This window comes from Thalassophryne amazonica, chromosome 17 (genome assembly GCF_902500255.1).
Source record: "Thalassophryne amazonica chromosome 17, fThaAma1.1, whole genome shotgun sequence".
NCBI lineage: Eukaryota > Metazoa > Chordata > Actinopteri > Batrachoidiformes > Batrachoididae > Thalassophryne > Thalassophryne amazonica.
Genome location: NC_047119.1, coordinates 63,476,298 through 63,495,972, shown reverse-complemented (window position 1 = coordinate 63,495,972; position 19,675 = coordinate 63,476,298). Strand labels below are relative to the sequence as shown.

The window sequence follows — 19,675 nt, the reverse complement described above, 5'->3', positions numbered from 1 at the left end:
CTTTAAGCTGCCTTTACTATGATCGGCACCTCCACCCACTTGTCGGACCAGTGCTCCAGATTTGCTATACCATCCTTCTGCCACTATGTCTTCCCACTGTGTGACGAGGGTTTTCGAGGTCCTCGACGGCGTCAGCTCTGTCGAGACGAGTGCGAGGCCCTGGAGAATGACTTGTGCCTAACTGAGTACACCATCGCCCGAGCCAATCCCATGATCCTCATGCAGCTGGAGCTTCCCAGCTGCCACCTGCTGCCTCGGCCAGGCTCAAGTGATGCTGCTTCCTGTATGAGGATTGGAGTTCCAGCAGAAAAGCTGGGTCCATGTAGGTAGATGTTAAAATGCTGGAATCTGATAGACAGGAGTGTATTCATTAATTGTTTGCTGTATCATTGGGAATAGATGTTGGATCTCATGGGTGCATGAAGATTGGACTGTGTTGCCATTTCAAATAAACCTCAATACTCATTGTGAAGTTTGTAGTAGGCTTGTAAATGTGGCTGTTACCAAGCAGAAATTGTTCCATTTGTTGTTAAAACAAAATCTTAAAACTGAAAAAGCAGAGCATGGTGCATTGTGGGACAAGAGATGGATGACCACTATACACTGTAGATCTGGAGTTTGATTCCAGGTGTATGCTTCACACTACACGGCCTATTTGTGTTCTTGAAGAAGATACTTCATCTCCATTGTCCCAGTCTTCCCAGCTGTAAGTGGGTACTAGCCTTAGCTGGAGAAGTAACCGGTGATGGACTGGTATCCAGGGGAGGGTCATAGACAGTCATTCACTTCTTGCGCCAGTGTCTAGGCATAACCACTGACCCGATGGGCCTCAGAGCCTAAACAGGAATAGTTTCTTATTCTTTTGAAGTTGGCAAAGACAGACAAACTTCATTGACAGCATAGTACCTCAGGATATGAACAGGAAGTATCTCTGACCACAAATTATTGAGTGTAAGATAAAGTGGAACGAGTTCTGAAGAACTGGAATTGCTACAGAGGTTGAATTAATCTGGTTTACACGAGGACCCTAAAATGACTATGTGTTTTGTATAAACATTAATATGAATATTAACACCACATTCCCTGTACTCCTGATCATTATCTGAGGTGGCTGCATGTGTAGATTAAAAAGGGAAGGTCTGAGAATGGGTCCCTGAAGGACCCCACAGATCTACCTATTAAAATTAAATGAACCAAGATAATGCTCTGCAAGAACTATCAGCACATTTTTCTGGAGTACAGCAAGGCAGACATTTTGATTGGCTGTATAGAGTATCGCACTAGATATAACTCTACCAGCATTGACAACTCCATTGTACCACTCATCAGCCACTTTATTAGCTACACTTTACTAATACCGGGTTAAAGTAAAGACTAAAATCAGTGAATAACAATTTAGGCCAAACACGACCTGGGCCCCGTTTCATGAAGTAGTATAATCTTGTTTCGTCAACCAAACTCATTTAATCGTCATTACACAAAGCATTTATCAGCTAAAGTTTTTCATTATCCAACTGAAGTTTTTAGCCTGGTACAGAGGTGGCTAATCTTATTTTAGTCGACAAAACTTCAGTGTCTTACCTCAAAAATAGCAGCTATCATGTAGCACCACTTGATGGAACATTCAAGCACCCCTACGTCACTCATATTCCTCCAAAAGGAGACCTTCCTTTGATTTTGGCCATGGTCGTAGCAGACGACTGTCATGATGTGTTTGTGACAGTTCTCACATTAGCCACCAGGTGTCGCTGTTACGCTGAGCAGCATTGTGAGTACAAAAATGCTTGATGGAAGTGTAGAAGAAGAACTGCTAGGCTAAGAATAATCACGTCATTCTGCAGTTGGTATGTCTCTGTAAATGTTAATAAAGCCAGTTAACGAAACAAAGGTTGAACAGTTCATGACAATGACCAACCCAGAAGTAAACAAAACTCTTGCGCATTGGAGGCATTTCTTGGCAACGGCACTCACGAGGTCGCTATGCCTGTGAAACTTGTCGACTAACGTAAGATGGCTAATCTACAAGTTTAGCCGTCGTGAAATGGTGAATAGACAGATAATGTTGGGTGACTAACTGTAGTCGACTAAGTAAATTTAATAGACTAAATGATTATACTGCTTTATGAAACCGGGCCTTGGATTCAAGTCCCAGTCTCACTATCTGTCAGTGTCCTTAGACAAGACACTTAATCTGCGTTGTCTCACTTCACCCAGCTCATCTTCTCGATAAGGTCTGTAAGATTTTTTTGCCCTACCAGGATACCAGTCATAGTTACAACCATCCAGTGAATGTTTTTGACTAGTGTTATCATATTACCCTTCACATAATCACTAATTTAATCACTCTATCTCACTTAACCAGAAAAAAAATACAATTCTATATGTGATAACATTTTGTTAGTCCAAACAAATATAAATCATGGTGCCTACATGATCCAGAGTAACTAAATTCTCTTTACAGATTCACCATCGGAGCAAACCTGCTACAATGGAAGTGGGGCTGACTACCGCGGCACGGTTAGCGTCACTAGATCTGGACATCACTGTCAGCCGTGGAGTGCTCAGTACCCTCACAGTCACCACCTTTCTCAGGAACACCCAGAGATATGGGGAAACCACAACTTCTGCCGTAATCCAGGTGGCCAGATGGAGGCGCCGTGGTGCTTCACCATGGACCCGCAGGTCAGGGTCAGCCTGTGTGACATCCAGCCCTGCAGTAAGTAAAGCAATGGCGTCAATGACATCTGACGACAGCTTTAGCTTCACTTCACTGTTCCACAACATGTCAGCGGGTTGATTCGAAAGAATGAAATCCAGACGAATCCGTCTCTTTTTTTAACCTCAGGATTAGTCAGCGGAGGTTACAACACAAATGTAGGCATCAACTGTAAGCGGCAAAGAGTTTTTGTAGCAGTACAAATAAGTTGGCTAATTCTTGGTCCAATACTCATTAGAGCTGTATCTAACATTTCGCATCAGGCTAAAAATAAGTGTACTATGAGGCGTTTTAAAGGGTATGTTGCACGTTTTTTAATGGCCCGCATGTGCTAATAATTAGTGGTTGCTGATGTCTTTTATTCCTCTCACTTTGAGCGTTAGCAGGTGCATTTCCGGAAAACGTCTCAATCGGCAATTCTTGGCTTTTTCGGCATGTGATGCACATTTTAGAATGAGCAGAAACATCCCAATGACTGAAAAACAGGGGAAATAAAATTGCTTCATCCGAAAAAGAAACTTCTGAGCTTTCGTTCAAAAGTGATGGCTCGGATTAACAGCCAGGACATGACACACTTCACCCCGAAACTTTTAACGGACGTGGGGACAGCTCCATGATGCTGTTTTTAACAGACTGCCTGACACGGAGATGGATTTGTTACATTGGAAAAAGTCAGAATACATTATTTCCACAAGTTAATGGACTTTATGTGCCACAATCGTGAGAGAACTAAAGGCGGAGCTGTAGCCAGCGATTGTGTATGCGTGCTTACATGCATGTGGGGCCTTTGATTGTGTGGAGTTTACATTTGGAAATAAGTCTAATACTGGGTGAGTCTGGCATGTTCAGGATTTTACCCCTTTTGTATTTTATGGCAGTGTGAAATGAGTGTTGGAATGTGTGCGTGTGTGTGTGTGTGTGTGTGTGTGTGTGTGTGTGTGTGTGTGTGTGTGTGTGTGTGTGTGTGTGTGTGTGTGTGTGTGTGTGTGTGCACTGTGCAGCTGATGAGATGTGCAGCAGCTCCTGCCACTGTTAACATGAATGTCTCCACGACGTTTTTCCCGAGCAGCAGATGTTTTTTTTTTAGATTTTATTAATAACAACACTCATAAATAATCGTGCACAAAGCTGATGTTCAAGCATAGATTGTTATCGACAGACTGCGTTTATGACTCATGGCCACATGTGCCCTAAACCTTCTCAGAACTGCTGCTTTTACCATGACTGCATCAAAATGAACAGTTTTTACTTAAAAACAAGTCATCATAACACGCCATCACACTTATGTCAACTTTGGAATTAATCTGTGCCTCAGTTCTTAATCTTAGCAGCTGCATTCCATTGAAGCGCATGCTGGGATGCTTCTAGTACCTAAGTCACCTAAACACATGAGTACTCACGAGTACTTTGTTTTCAGATGTCTCTGTAGCTGTAGGCTGTGAATGCCGTATACTTTGATACCGGTCACCGAAGTCCACAAAGTAATCCCAGTGGATAATCGGATGGACACTAACAGCCTAAACCTTAATTGTTATGATTTTGGTGCACCATGTCCTTTAAGGTGCTAGACTAGAGACCCTCTGATTTTACCAATGAACTGCTACGAGCTGAGGACAAATTCATTTGTGACAACACCCACATTGGTTGGAATGACAACCTGTCAGTCAAGCCAGATAAATGCAAAATGATGTGACACTTACATGCTTATCTGCTTAGTTAACTTAGCTGCTAATGTTAGCTTATCAAGTCGGCTGCAGCACCGTCTGTTATAGCTAACAACATAGCTGGTTCTGTGTTAAGTTAACGTTAATAGACACTTGTTTACGTTTGTTGTAATAGGTATTGGTTGTTATGATCGTTATTGTACGGTGTAGCGACACTATTGTGCTTTATACTCTAGCTATTATTGGCTTTATTTAGCTTTTTTGGTTAGCAAGGTGTGCTAGGCTAGTTATAGGCTAAATTACGGTAGCTCTTCTGGCTATAGTTAGCCAACCTTCGGGATTTATACTCTTTTACATGATGTAACTTTTTAATGGTTCTTCATTTTAAACGGTTCTTTAAGATATATCAATAGATAGTATCTAAGTCTGGGGTTTCTATTAGAAAGCATGTAGAGTACAGAATTTGTCTTTCTATAGTAACTATCCATAACTTAGTGAGCAGGATGAAGTTAGATAGGAACCTAATACATATTATATCATAGTTTTTGTTTCTATAGTAACATAACCAGATTTATATCTTAGCCTACTAGCCATAACTTTGTTTTACAACATGTCTACAGACTAGGTAGATGTATATTTCAATCTTTTTTTTGTAGGAACATTTAGGTTTCAGGTATTAACTCCTATAATATTATGTAGTTATGATATTTCTTGTATATGTTGTTTACTGCCCTATTTTGTAAATGTCACTTATGTATGTGCTGTCTATATTCTTGAGCTGCTTGTGTGAGTAGGGAGCGTTCCCATGGGATAAAAAAGCTTTTAAACCTTCCATCCCTGGTTCTCAAGACTTGGCACCTAGGTGGCTCTGTCTCTTCTTCTTCTTTCTGTTATATATATATATATATATATATATATATATATATATATATATATATATATATATATATATATATATATATATATATGAGTACCTTAGTTTGCACTAGTAGAGTTCCACCTTGGATTTGGAAAGTATAATAGAAGATATGCCTTACCAAATTTTCATGCATTTACTTTTCCTCAACAGTCTTATCATTTTGTCTCCAGAGCCTCCAGACAACCCCAAAAAGGAGATCCTGTTAATTTTAATCCCTGCCCTTGCCATCCCACTGGTCATCGCCTGCCTCTTCTTTCTGGTTTGCATGTGTCGTAATAAGCAAAAGACATCAACTGACACGCCGCCTCACTGCCAGATCACAGGGTCCCCAAACCAGGATGTGGAGCTTTCTTTACTCAGCCAACAGAAGCAGCAGGTACAGTGCCTCATGTTATTTACACACACGTTTACTGTTGGAGAAAATGAGCTCCACGCGGTACAAACCCAACATCACTTTAAGTCACCTGAGGTGATGTTGTTGGCTGTATCCTTTGATGACACATTTATTGGTTTGTGGCTGCAGGCGAAGGTGCGGGAGATCAACATGTCAGCAGTGCGGTTTATGGAGGAGCTTGGCGAGGATCGTTTTGGAAAGGTTTACAAGGGCCACCTGTATGGTACTGCACCTGGTGAGCAGAGCCAGGTGGTGGCCATCAAAACATTAAAAGACAAAGTCGACTCCTTGCTCTGTGAGGAATTTCGGCGTGAAGCCATGATGCGGTTTCACCTTCAGCACCAAAATATTGTTTGTTTACTGGGCGTCGTCACCAAAGAGCAGCCCATGAGCATGATATTCACCTATTCCAGCCTTGGTGACTTGCACGAGTTTCTGGTGATGCGCTCCCCCAACTCAGATGTTGGCAGCTCTGATGATGACAAGACAGTCAAATCGACACTGGAGCAAGCGGATTTCCTGCACGTTATCACCCAGATTGCTGCAGGTATGGAGTATCTTTCCAATCACCAAGTAGTTCATAAAGACGTCGCTGCCAGAAACATCCTGGTCTATGACAAACTCAGCATCAAGATCCTGGACCTGGGCTTGTTCAGAGACGTCTACTCGGCTGACTACTACAATCTCATGGGCACAAACCCTTTTCCCATTCGTTGGATGTCCCCAGAAGCTATCATGTATGGCAAGTTCTCCACAGACTCTGATATCTGGTCTTATGGTGTGTTGTTGTGGGAGACCTTCAGTTACGGTCTGCAGCCATACTGCGGCTACTCCAACCAGGATGTGATTGAGATGGTGCGCAGTCACCAGCTACTGCCTTGTCCGGATGACTGCCCCGCTTGGATTTACACCTTAATGCTGGAGTGTTGGAGTGAAATCCCAGCACGAAGGCCACGTTTCAAGGACATCCACACACGCCTGCGCTCGTGGGAGACCCTGTCCAACTACAACAGCTCTGCTCAGACATCTGGTGCCAGCAACACCACCCAAACCAGCCTGAGCACTAGTCCTGTTAGCAACATCAGCATGAGCACCACCAATGCCTCACGCTACACCAGCCCAAAGAAGAGCTCGCCATTCCATCAGGCCCAGTTCATGCCCATGAAGGGTCAGATACATCGACCAATGGTGCCACCACAGCTCTACATCCCGGTCAATGGATACCACCCCATGCCAGCTTACCCTTACCTGCAGAACTTTTACCCCATGCAGATCCCCATGCCCATGCCCCACCAGCAAATACAGCACCCCCCTCAGGTTGTGGCCAAACCTGGTTCTCACCATAGTGGCAGTGGCTCCACTTCTACAGGCTACGTAACCACCGCGCCTTCCAACACGTCTGGTACAGAGCGAGTTGCTTTGCTAAATGAGGATTCCAAGACCAACGAGGAAGAGTTGGTGGACAGGGTGTCCCAGGAAGTGGGTGACCAAAACGAGGACTTGTCAGTGCTTGAAACAGAATTACTGGGTGACAGTGATCTCCCTCAGACCGATGAACTGGTGATGCATGTATCTGACACTTAAGCAGGTTTATCTTTAAGACAATCACAGTTGAGCGGAAATATTCTGTGAGCTGTGCTTACCCCCCCCCCAAAAAAATGAAGTGAAGAGAGCAGTTTTGCTCAACAGTGACTGAATGTTTTTATGAGTTTCTTTAGTAATACTGACGATGCATTTAGATAGCAAATGTGTCTCAGGTCAAAACACCTGTGTGAAACCTTAAAATTAAGCCTACAGTGCATCCAGAAAGTATTCACAGCGCTTCACTTTTTCCACATTTTGTTATGTTACAGCCTAATTCCAAAATGGATTAAATTATTTTCTTTTTTTTTTTTTTCAAAATTCTACTCACAACACCCCATAATGACAACATGATAAGAGTTTTTTGAACTTTTTGCAAATGAATTAAAAAGGAAGGTAAACACATGTACGTAAGTATTCACACCCTTTGCTCAGTACTTTGTTGATGCACCTTTGGCAGCAATTACAAGCTCATGTTTTCTTCAAAATGATACCACAAGCTTGGTGCAGCACCTCTCAAGCTCCATCAGGTTGGATGGAGAGCATCAGTGCACAGCCATTTTCAGATCTCTCCAGAGATGTTCAGTCAGATTTAGGTCTGGGCTCTGGCTGGGCCACTCATGGACATTGACAGAGTTGTCCTGAAGCCACTCCTTTGATATCTTGGCTGTGTGCTTAGGGTCATTGTCCTGCTGAAAGATGAACCGTCATCCCAGTCTGAGGTCAAGAGTGCTCTGGAGCAGGTTTTCATCCAGGAGGTGTACACTGCTGCATTCATCTTTCCCTCAATCCTGACTAGTCTTCCAGTCCCTGCTGCTGAAAAACATCCCTATATCATGATGTTGCCACCACCATGCTTCACTGTAGGGATTGGTTAATTGCTGCAGAGATGGTTGTCCTTCTGGAAGGTTCTTCTCTCCACAGAGGAATGCTGGAGCTCTGACAGAGCGACCATTGGGTTCTTGGTCACCTCCCTGACTAAGGCCCTTCTCCCAGATCGCTCAGTTTAGACAGGCGGCCAGCTCTAGGAAGAGTCCTGGTAGATCTGAACTTCTTCCATTTACAGATAATGGAGGCCACTGTGCTCATTTGGACCTTCAAAGCAGTAGAAATGTTTCTGTACCCTTCCCCAGATTTGTGCCTCAAGACAATCCTGTCTCAGAGGTCTACAGACAATTCCTTTGACTTCATGCTTGGTTTGTGCTCTGGCATGCACTGTCAACTATGGGACCTTACATGTAGACAGGTGTGTGTCTTTCCAAATCATGTCCGATCAACTGCATTCACCCCAGGTGGACTCCAATTAAGCTGTAGTAACATCTCAAGGATGATCAGTGAAAATAGGATGCACCTGAGCCCAATTTGGAGTTTCTTAGCAAAGGCTGTGAAAAATCTCAAAAAACTTTTTATCACATTGTTATTATGGGGTATTGTGTTTAGAATTTTGAGGGGGAAAAAATAAATCCATCCATTTTGGAATAAGGCTGTAACATAACAAAATGTGGAAAAAGTGAAGTGCTGTGAATACTTACTGGATGCACTGTATGTTCCTCCATAGACATTTTTATATTGCCATTCAAAGGTGTTTTTACTGTTGCTGTGCAACACAAAAGTGAAAATCAAGAGCAAAAATCTTTTCTTTTGTAAGAAAGGATATTCAAATCTCACAGTTTCTGTTCAGGAGCCCTGAACCACCAATAGGCGTCACTAGTGTAACACGAAGGAGATTAGCCTTCACGCCAATCATGGTCAGTTGTGTTACCGCAAATTAAACCCAGACCTCTGCCGTGTCCTTTCAGCACACCTGATAACTATTTTGTTGGTTTGTTTGTTTTGTTTTTAAGGTTATTACTGTATATTGTGGTTTGTGAATGGCGGTATTGCAACAGTCGCCACAGAATGTATTACAAATAGAAATGTAGGAATGCAGAGATTTGAAAGACACATTTTTAATGTTATTTTCAAAGAAATTATAATATTATACTCATTAAAATGTTTTTGTTTTTCAGGTCAGATCGATGACTGTTGTGTTCCATGTGATGCATAGTATGTCCCATTATTTTGAGACTTTAATAACAATTTTGGTAACCCATTTTTACAGATTTGTAATTTATATCCTTTGGTTTGACTTTTCAAAATTGTTTAGAGTTTTTCTTGAAGATTTTTTGTCTTTGATGAAGCATTTATATCATGCTGTTCATATATTTTGTGTACATCATCTAAGGGTTATCTAATAAAGTCATATGAATAAAATGATTCATTTCTTCTTGGGAGCAGAAACAAATTATGTCACTTCACCACATTTGTTTTGTAATTTTGCCTCTGTACATAATCACAGTGGATTTAAAATGAAACAATGTGGTTGTAGTGTAGACTTGCCGATTTAATTCAAGGGGTTTAATGAAAATATTGAATGTTCATTTCTCTACCATAAGCCGTCTCTAAAGGTGTTTCAGAGAATTTGGCAGTACATCCAACGGGCTTCACAACCGCAGACCACATGTAACCACAACAGCCCAGGACCTCTACATCCAGCATGTTGACCTCCAAGGAATGTCTGCACAAACTGTCAGAAACCGTTTTCAGGGAAGCTCATCTGCATGCTTGCCGTGATGATCGAGGTCTCGACCTGACTGGACTTCATCGTCATAACTGACTTGAGTGGGTAAATGCTCACATTCGATGGTGTCTGGCTGCTGGTCAACTCTGTGCGAAGGAGATGTGTTGCACTGCGTGAAGCAAATGGTCAACACCAGATACTGACTGGTTTTCTGATCCCCAGACCACCTCCACCCCTCAGTAAATCAAAACTGCACATTTCAGAGTGGCCTTTTATTGTGGCCAGCCTAAGGCACACCTGTGCAATAATCATGCTGTCTAATCAGCATGTTGTTGTGCCATGACTGTAAGGTGGGATGGATTATCTCGGCAGAGATGTGCTCACTAACAGATTTAGCGAACAATATTTGAGAGAAATAAGTATTTTGTGTATGTAGAAAATGTTTTAGATCTTTGAGTTCAGCTCATGAAAAATGAGAGGAAAAACAAAAGTGTTCCATTTATATTTTTGTTCAGTGTACTTCAGAGTTGTGTTTTGGTGGCTTCCCTCACTCATTTCCTCCTTACATAGTCACTCCATTTTGGTGGTTTACAGAAGTAAAAATTAGGTCACTGCCCAACTACCGGCTGTATTTATGCGCTTGATTTCTATTTTTATTACATAATTAATGCCAAAACTTAATAAAGAAATGTGTACATGTTTATTTGTTACTCGAACCAGTGTTGTGCTTTCTAAAAGCAGGTAGTTAGGATGTGATCTTTAATTAAAGCAATTTCCTGAAGGACAGAATTAAGAAGTTAAGTATAACCTCTACTACATAGTTTAATTTACCACAGTAGCCTCACAGTCATATAAAATGCCCCAAAGCGTCAACTTCTGCACAGCTTCTTCAGCCATTAAAGCCTGAACATCACATTAAAAATAGTGAGCCAACAGTGACCCCTACTGGTGAGATGCAGTAAATTAAGCAGCTTTTTATCGCCACACAATATGTTGTCTCGTGCATTAAAAAGTGTCATCGTTTTAAACATTTTGCTATTTTATTTCTATGCTGTTTACGTCATTGCAGAGTTTTCATTTCGTGGCGTTTTGTGAATTCATTTTAGTTTTTAGTTTTATCTGTCATCTTTTTATAGTAAGCATTTTTGTCACTACTTCTGCGCAGCTTCTTCAGCCATTAAAGCCTGAACGTCACATTGAAAATAGTAAGCCAACAGTGACCCTTACTGGTGAGATGCAATAAATTAAGCAGCTTTTTAGCGCCACACAATATGTTGCGTCGTGCATAAAAAAGTGTTAGTGCAGCAGATAACTGAAACAATCGTGCATATCGTGATACAGGCACTAAAGATGGTACAAATACTCTTTAGATATTACTCTTTTGAACAAACCGACTGGCCACTTGAATTTTCAATAAGCGGCCAGGTAGGGGTCAATTGAAGAATTACACAGGGGTCAAAATTAAAAATGCTCAAATCATTTTGAAAGCTACACCACATTATTTGTCTGATCGTAAAGATTCCAAAAAGGCATAGTTTTGACTATCTATGACTGAATGATCAGGAGTTATGGAGTAAAAACAGCAAAGATGGTGACAAAGGTCAGTTTCAGTTTGTACAGGGGTCAAAAGTTAAAGTTCCTTCAATTTTGATAAAAAGTGATGCAAATTATTGGTTGAGCTAATAGGATTAATAAATGGAATAGTTTTGATTGTGTTAAATGTTTGGTCTCCAAAGTAAAGGTCAAACAAGGTCAACGTCCATTGGATTCTTTGACATGTGACCTATGTTACCCGGTAACATGATAACTAAGCATGATACATGGTCCAAACTATTTCTTTTTAAAACCCTGTTAACTCAAGTAATAATTTGCATCATGTTTTACCAAAATTGGAGCAACTTTAACTTTTGACCCCTGTACAAACTGAAAGTGACCTTTGTCACCATTTTTGCTGATTTTACCCCATAACTCCAGAGCATTCAGTCATAGATAGTCCAAACTATACCTTTTTGGAATTTTTACGCTCAGACAAATAATGTGGTGTAGTTTTCAAAATGATTTGAGCATTTATAATTTTGACCCCTGTGTAATTCTTTAATTGACCCCTACCTATTGAAAATTCAAGTGGCCAGTCGGTTTGTTCAAAAGAGTAATATCTAAGGAGTATTTGTGCCAATTTTGGTGCTTGTATCACCATTTGCATGATTTTGCTCTAAATATTCTCTTAGCTGCTGCACTATGTCATCGTTTTTCATTTGGTGGCGTTTTGTGAATTTATTTTAATGTTTTAGTTTTATCTGTCATCTTTTTATAGTAAGCATTTTTGTCACTACAGTAAATACCTCAAATGTTTTGGGAGATGTAGTATTTGTCACTAAAATAAATGCGCTTTTTCTGATGCCTTTCATTAAATCAGACAATGTTGAAGGCTTCCGTTTTATCATTATAAGAATATTGTTGTTTATACCTGGTAATGAGTATGATAGCGCACATAACTCAAAAACTACCAAAATACCTAAAAGGTTTTTCAGTCCTTTTATAACTTCCATGTACGCTCTAAAAAAAATGAGCAGCTGTCTCAACAATAAAAAGTGATTTTTTTAAGTTATTTCAACTTAACTAAAGTTATTTCAACTTAACTAGAGAAGTCTTGTGGCATTAACTCACTTGACAGTTGAAATAACTAAACTGAAATAACTTTAAAAATCTATGCAAATTATTACATCAATTTTTCTTGTTCAGACAGCAGTTACTTTTTTAGAGTGTAGCATCTTAGCTTATAGGATTTATAAACACCGATTATATAACACCTCCCCCTCTAGCTGCCACCTTATCGTGGTGGGGGAGTTTGCGTACCCGGATGATCCTAGTGTAGCGGGATGAAAGTCCCGGGTCCCAATTGAAAAGACGTTCCTGCTAGCTTGGCTAACGGAGAGTTCCCCTTTGGCTGACCTGGTAGAGGAACGGTCTTTTGGTGCAAGCCGCGTGGGTTCGATCCCCCACCGTCGTCTCAGCCACGAAGGTCCTGCTGCTTCAATCTGGCGTCATGAACAGGATGTGGGTCACAGAGTATGCTAACATGCACCTGTGACTTCGGGACGAAGTCAAAAATGGTGGGGAGATGTGTAGCAGGATGAAAGTCCCGGGTCCCAATTGAAAAGACGTTCCCGCTAGCTTGACGAACAGGGAGTTCCCTTTTGGCTGACCTGGTAGAGGAACGGTCTTTTGGTGCGAGCCGCGTGGGTTCGATCGTCCACCGTCGTCCCGGCCACGAAGGTCCTGCTGCTTCACTAGGAGCTATGTTGTCGGGGGCTTTGTGCCCCTTGTAGGGTCTCCCAAGGCAAACAGGTCCTAGGTGACGGGTCAGACTAAGGGCAGTTCAGAACCTCCATGACCAGTAAAAAATCAAGGACTGAGACATTGCCCGGTATGGCGGAGCCGGGGCCCCACCCTGGAGCCAGGCCTGGGGTTGGGGCTCACGCGCGAGTGCCTGGTGGTCGGGCCTTAGCCCATGGGGCCCAGCCGGGCTCAGCCCGAAAGAGCGACATGGGCCCACCCTCCTGTGGGTTCACCACCTGCAGAGGGGGCCATGGGGGTCAGGTGCAGAGAGGATTGGGTGGCGGTCAAGGGTGGGTGGCCCGGCGGCCCGGTCCATGCTCACAGCCCCTGGCTGTTGGGACGTGGAATGTCACCTCGCTGGGGGGGGGGAGGAGCCTGAGCTTGTGCGGGAGGTTGAGAGATACCGACTAGAGATAGTCGGGCTCACCTCCACACACAGCTTGGGCTCTGGTACCCAACTCCTGCAGAGGGGCTGGACGCTTCATTTTTCTGGCATTGCCCACGGGGAGAGGCGAAGACCTGGGGTCGCATTGCTTATTGCTCCCCAGCTCAGTCGCCATGTGTTGGAGTTCACTCCAGTGAACGAGAGGATCGCGTCCCTACGCCTTCGGGTCAGGGACAGGTCTCTCACCGTTGTCTCGGCCTACAGGCCGAGCAGCAGTGCAGAGTACCCGGCCTTCCTGAAGTCCTGAAGGACTCCATTGTTCTCCTGGGGGATTTCAACGCCCACGTGGGCGGCGACAGTGAGACCTGGAGGGAGGTGATCGGGAAGCATGGCCTCCCTGATCTGAACCCGAGTGGTGTTCAGTTGTTGGACTTCTGTGTTAGTCACAGTTTGTCCATCACGAACACCATGTTCGAGCACAAGGGTGTCCATAAGTGCACATGGCACCAGGACACCCTGAGCCGGAGGTTGATGATCGACTTTGTAGTCGTATCATCTGACCTTCAGCCATGTGTCTCAGACACTCGAGTGAAGAGAGGGGCAGAGCTGTCGACCGATCACCACCTGGTGGTGAGTTGGATCCACTGGGAGGGGAGGAAGCCGGTCAGACCTGGCAGGCCCAAACGTATTGTGAGGGTCTGCTGGGAACGACTGGCGGAACCCTCTGTCAGTGAGGTCTTCAACTCCCACTTCTGGGAGAGCTTCTCCCAGATCCCGGGGGAGGTTGGAAACATGGAGTCCGAGTGGACCATGTTCTCCACCTCCATTGTTGATGCAGCTGCTCATAGCTGTGTTCACAAGGTCTCTGGTGCCTGTCGCGACGGCAATCCCTGAACCCGGTGGTGGACGCCGTAAGTAAGGGATGCTGTCAAGCTGAAGAAGGAGTCCTACTTATCTTTGTTGGTAGGTGGGACCCCGGAGGCAGCTCACAGGTACTGGCAGGCCACGTGTGCCGCAGCCCGTGTGGTCACAGAGGCAAAAACTCGGGTCTGGGAGGAGTTCAGGGAGGCCATGGAGGAGGACTATTGGTCGGCCTTGAAGAGATTCTGGCAAACTGTCCGACGCCTCAGGAGGCGGAAGCAGCTCTCCACCAGCACTGTTTACAATGCAGGTGGGGAGCTGTTGACCCTGACTGGGGATGTTGTCGGGCGGTGGGAGGAATACTTCGAGGATCTCCTCAGTCCCATCGTCACGTCTTCCGAAGAGGAAGCAGAGACTGGGGACTCAGAGGCGGACTCATCCATTACCCAGGCCGATGTCACCGAGGTGGTTAGAAAGCTCCTTGGTGGCAAGGCTCCTGGGGTGGATGAAATCCGTCCTGAGTACCTTAAGTCTCTGGATGTTGTGGGGCTGTCTTGGCTGACACGTCTCTGCAACATCGCGTGGCGATCGGGGACAGTGCCTCTGGATTGGCAGACCGGGGTGGTGGTCCCTCTGTTTAAGAAGGGGGACTGGAGGGTGTGTTCTAACTATAGGGGGATCACACTCCAGGTCTACTCCAGAGTACTGGAGAGGAGAATTCGACCGATGGTTGAACCTCGGATTCAGGAGGAGCAGTGTGGTTTTTGTCCTGGTCGCGGCACACTGGACCAGCTCTACACGCTCCATCAGGTGCTCGAGGGTTCATGGGAGTTCGCCCAACCAGTCCACATGTGTTTTGTGGATCTGGAGAAGGCGTTCGACCGTGTCCCTCGGGGCACCCTGTGGGGGGTGCTCCGGGAGTACGGGGTCCAGGGTCCTTTGCTAAGGGCTATCAGGTCCCTGTACGACCACAGCAGGAGCTTGGTTCGCATTGCCAGTAGTAAGTCAAACCTGTTTCCAGTGCACATTGGCCTCCACCAGGGCTGCCTTTTGTCACCGGTTCTGTTCATTATTTTTATGGACAGAATTTCTAGGCGCAGCCAGGGTGTAGAAGGGGTCTGGTTTGGGAACCACAGAATCTCATCTCTGCTGTTTGCGGATGATGTGGTTCTGTTGGCTTCATCAAATCAGGACCTTCAGCGTGCACTGAGGCGGTTTGCAGCCGAGTGTGAAGCGTCCGGGATGAAAATCAGCACCTCCAAATCCGAGGCCATGGTTCTCGACCGGAAAAAGGTGCTTTGCCCTCTTCAGGTCGGTGGAGTGTCCTTGCCTCAAGTGGAGGAGTTTAAGTATCTCGGGGTCTTGTTCACGAGTGAAGGACGGATGGAGCGTGAGATCGATAGACGGATCAGTGCAGCATCTGCAGTGATGTGGTCGCTATATCGGACCATCGTGGTGAAGAGAGAGCTGAGTAGGGGGGCCAAGCTTTCGATTTACTGATCGATCTACGTTCCAATCCTCACCTATGGTCATGAGATTTGGCTCATGATCGAAAGAACGAGATCGCGAGTACAAGCGGCCGAGATGAGTTTCCTCCGCAGGGTGGCTGGGTGCTCCCTTAGAGATAGGGTGAGGAGCTCGGTCACTCGGGAGGAGCTCGGAGTCAGTTGAGGTGGCTCGGGCATCTTTTCCGGATGCCCCCTGGACGCCTCGCTGGAGAGGTGCTCCGGGCACGTCCCATTGGGAGGAGGCCCCGGGGAAGACCCAGGACATGCTGGAGGGACTATATCTCTTGGCTGGCTTGGGAACGCCTTGGGGTTCCCCCGGAGTAGCTGGGGGAGGTGTGTGTGGATCGGGAGGTCTGGGCGGCTTTGCTTGAGCTGCTGCCCCCGTGACCCGACTCCGGATAAAGCGGAAGAAAATGGATGGATGGATGGATGGATTAAATAACACCTAAATAGATCCTTGTCATTTGATTGGTGGCTTGTATGTCACATCATATGGATTTATCATACCATTTCCTGTTGTGTTCACTTACCGTGCAATTTTGGTTCTATTATTGTGCCATTTTGTGCCATTGCATGCTGACACTAGCGGTGATGGCGCTTAGCTTAAAAACAAACAGCAGCCTGAGACAGTGCCCAGACTTGCTGAGTAATGGACGGGAAGCCTAGATGTGCTGAGGGGCCTCAAGAGCAAATCAGGGGGGAGTCCCGGGAAAGCAATGTTAGTCGGAGGCAGAGCCACACAGGCCGGTTTGGGCCCGCTGCAGGCCGGTGCTTGCAGGGGGCCATTGGGCCACAGCAGGCTCCATCGTGTTCCATGTGGGTGAGACGGGGCATCTCAGTCTTTGAGCTTTGACTGACACCGTAAGACCGGGAAAGGTATAAGTCCCCTTTCTCTTGTTATAAATTAATAAAATATCAAATGACAAGGATCTATTTTAGGTGTTATATAAAACAAATAATGAATGTTTTTTTTTTCATTAATTCAATGCAACGAATATTTAATTCGGTGAATATTTCACATTCCATCTTTCACTTCAGGAAATATTCTTGCCATTGCACTCATAAACATTCATTATTTCTATATTATCTCATAACAGTGGCCAATGTCAATAGGTGGGTTATATTCACAAACAAATTAACATTCTGCCCTTGATGTTTATGTGTTGGAAGTATGAAAATAAGCAACTTTAAGAAGAACCAAATTGTGATGGACGACTGGGGAAGAGCGTCTCGAAAACTGCATCGCTTGTGGGATGTTGCTGGTCTGTAGTGGTCAGTTCCTACCAAAAGTGGTCCAAGGAAGGAAAGATGGTGAACAGTCCAATGGAGCATCTGTAAGATGTGCTGAACAAACATCTGATCCATGGAGCTCCCACCTCACAACATACAGGAATTGAATGATCGGCTGTTAACGCCTTGTTGCCAGTTACGACAGCTCACCTTCAGAGGTCTCCTGGAGTCCACGCCTCAGTGGGTCAGGGCTGTAGGTGGACCTACAAAATATATTATGGCTGACTGCTCTTCTCATCTCGAGTTTCCAGGACAATCGTGAAACCAGACACTTTGATTCCTTGCTCAGATTCTCAAGTCCTGCAATCAGGGTATCCAATGATTCCACAAAGATCATAGCATCATCTGCGAAGTCAAGGTCAGTAAACCTTTCTGAGCCACCAAAAGGCACTGAAGCCACAACCCGACTCCATGTCCACCTTTGCTTTGTGAAAATCAAAGAAACTGCAAAGAAGCACAGGTGAGTTTCACTCTCAAGCTCAGTGAGAACCGGCAGAGCTGCGTGTGTGGTCGATGGTTGACTTCTTGGGAATAAAGCACGACTTTTCATTTGAAAAGTACTTTTATTTTTGGTCCTTTGTTTTAAATGGACATAGTGTAATTATACAAATATGCCCAGTGGCGGTTCCACTCTGAATTAGTCCCCGGTCAAGACCCCCTCTGAGTGCCCCCCCCCCCCCCCCAAAAAAACAAGATTTTGCACAAACCGACATTTTTTATTATTTTATTAGAATTTTTATTTTAGAAGTGCTCCTGAAATTGCAATTGAAATTGACAACAAAAGACTGCAGGCTACAACATAACTCTTATACAAAACATGAACATACCCTGCTATATTCACTTAATCTAGTTCTTTCAACTGGTCCCACATGCCTCAGTTGTTTACATATTAATCAGAATAAACTGTAAAATACAATACAATTAATTGTATATTTTGTTAAATTAATTATATATTTTGTTGAACAACTACGTTATGTGGTGAGGGTTAACAAAACTAGATCAAGTACATATATCTTATAATTTGTTAAAATGTACACTGCATTAAGGTCAGATTCAAGTCACTTCAGCTAATAATGTGAACGCAGCTCAAATTCTAAACCCTCCTTACAAATAGGCAGGCTGTCCTTTCTGCAAACTTTTTTCCATGAGTGTGCAGTTTGTCCTTTCCGGTGAGATTCAAACCCGTTCTTACACCCTGTCTGTCCGCTTTCAAATGCCTTTTATTTTATAAACTGGCTGCCTGCCCCATCCTTCCCTCGTTTAGGTGCTGGATGATCTGCAGAGAAATGTGGTGCAGAGTTCTCATTCTGTGCTGCTTAAGTGGACTTTGCCCTGCCAGAGGAGGCGCAGGGAGCGCCAATTTGTCAATTCCTCACACAATGATATAATAACTGATGATTTTTTTTAAGTGCTGGTTCCACCCCCTTCCATGTGTCATGAAAAAAATGCCGCCCCAGGTGGCTGCCCAGTTCGCCCGTACCAAAAACCACGACTGAATACGCCACCAGAATTAGCTGAGGATGAAGAGTCTGGTGATGTCTGTCATTTCTTTACTCCAGGAAGTCACTGACTGTAAAGATTTTGCAACAAAATGTCATCAATGTAACTTTAATTTGTCTCTGTGTACTGTACCGTGTATTTTAATGTCATGTGAATCTCACTCTTCATCATGTGACCTGTAACACTGTAAAAAGTGATTCCATTGCAGTTATGAAAATCAGACTTTTTCAAATTGCCTGAAAAACCACCTCATGCAAGTGTAAATAACTTTTTTTTTGCAATATGCAAATTTTTTATTTTTCAAAGACACCTGTTTCCATTAAGTACATTTTCAATTCATCATGACCAAGAAACTATTCAACTACACAATTAGTAGTAGTTTTAGCCGGTCTACCCAGTTTTTCCTGCATCTGAATATCATAGTCCAATAAGTGTCAAATTCTGTGAAGCACCGTCCCCTTTTGGGGATGGTACTCGGTTGGAAATTGTCCTAACTGGTCTCGTAGACTTTCATGTAAAATCAGTTTCTTGTTTGTTTGCTCTGTATTTTCTATGTGTTCTGGGACTGCTCTCACTAACGTCTTTACATCAAACATAACATAGGGAAGCGGAGGGCTAGGCGGCGAGGAATCTCCTCACATGATTTTAATTTAATTTAACCAGATTAGTCCCATTGAGATTGAGACCTCTTTTGCAGGGGAGACCTGGACAATTTAAAGTCTCCAGTTCACCTAACCTGCATGTCTTTAAATGTGTTGTGTGGGCCGCCAGAAGAGGAGGTACTGCTGGCCCACCACCAGAGGGCGCCCTGCCTGAAGTGCAGGCTTCAGGCACGAGAGGGCGCTGCTGCCACGGACACAGCCGGGGATGACAGCTGTCACTCATCATCTCTTGACAGCTGTCACCCATCTACACTACATCATCTCACTCCATAAAGACCGGACGTCATCTCCACCTC

At 44.3% G+C, this 19,675-nt stretch overlaps 1 protein-coding gene across 3 annotated transcripts in view; it reads left to right on the top strand.

The window, feature by feature from the left end:
* The window catches only part of ror2 (receptor tyrosine kinase-like orphan receptor 2), a 192,993-nt gene extending 185,328 nt beyond the window's left edge, over nt 1-7,665 (top strand). For all 3 annotated transcript variants that reach the window (XM_034192308.1, XM_034192306.1, XM_034192307.1), the window contains 4 exons: nt 8-322; nt 2,462-2,716; nt 5,470-5,675; nt 5,823-7,665. In XM_034192308.1, the coding sequence (XP_034048199.1) occupies nt 8-322; nt 2,462-2,716; nt 5,470-5,675; nt 5,823-7,277 (2,231 nt within the window). In that variant the 3' untranslated portion in view covers nt 7,278-7,665. The remainder of the gene's footprint in view (nt 1-7; nt 323-2,461; nt 2,717-5,469; nt 5,676-5,822) is intronic.
* Nucleotides 7,666-19,675: the final 12,010 nt, after the last annotated feature.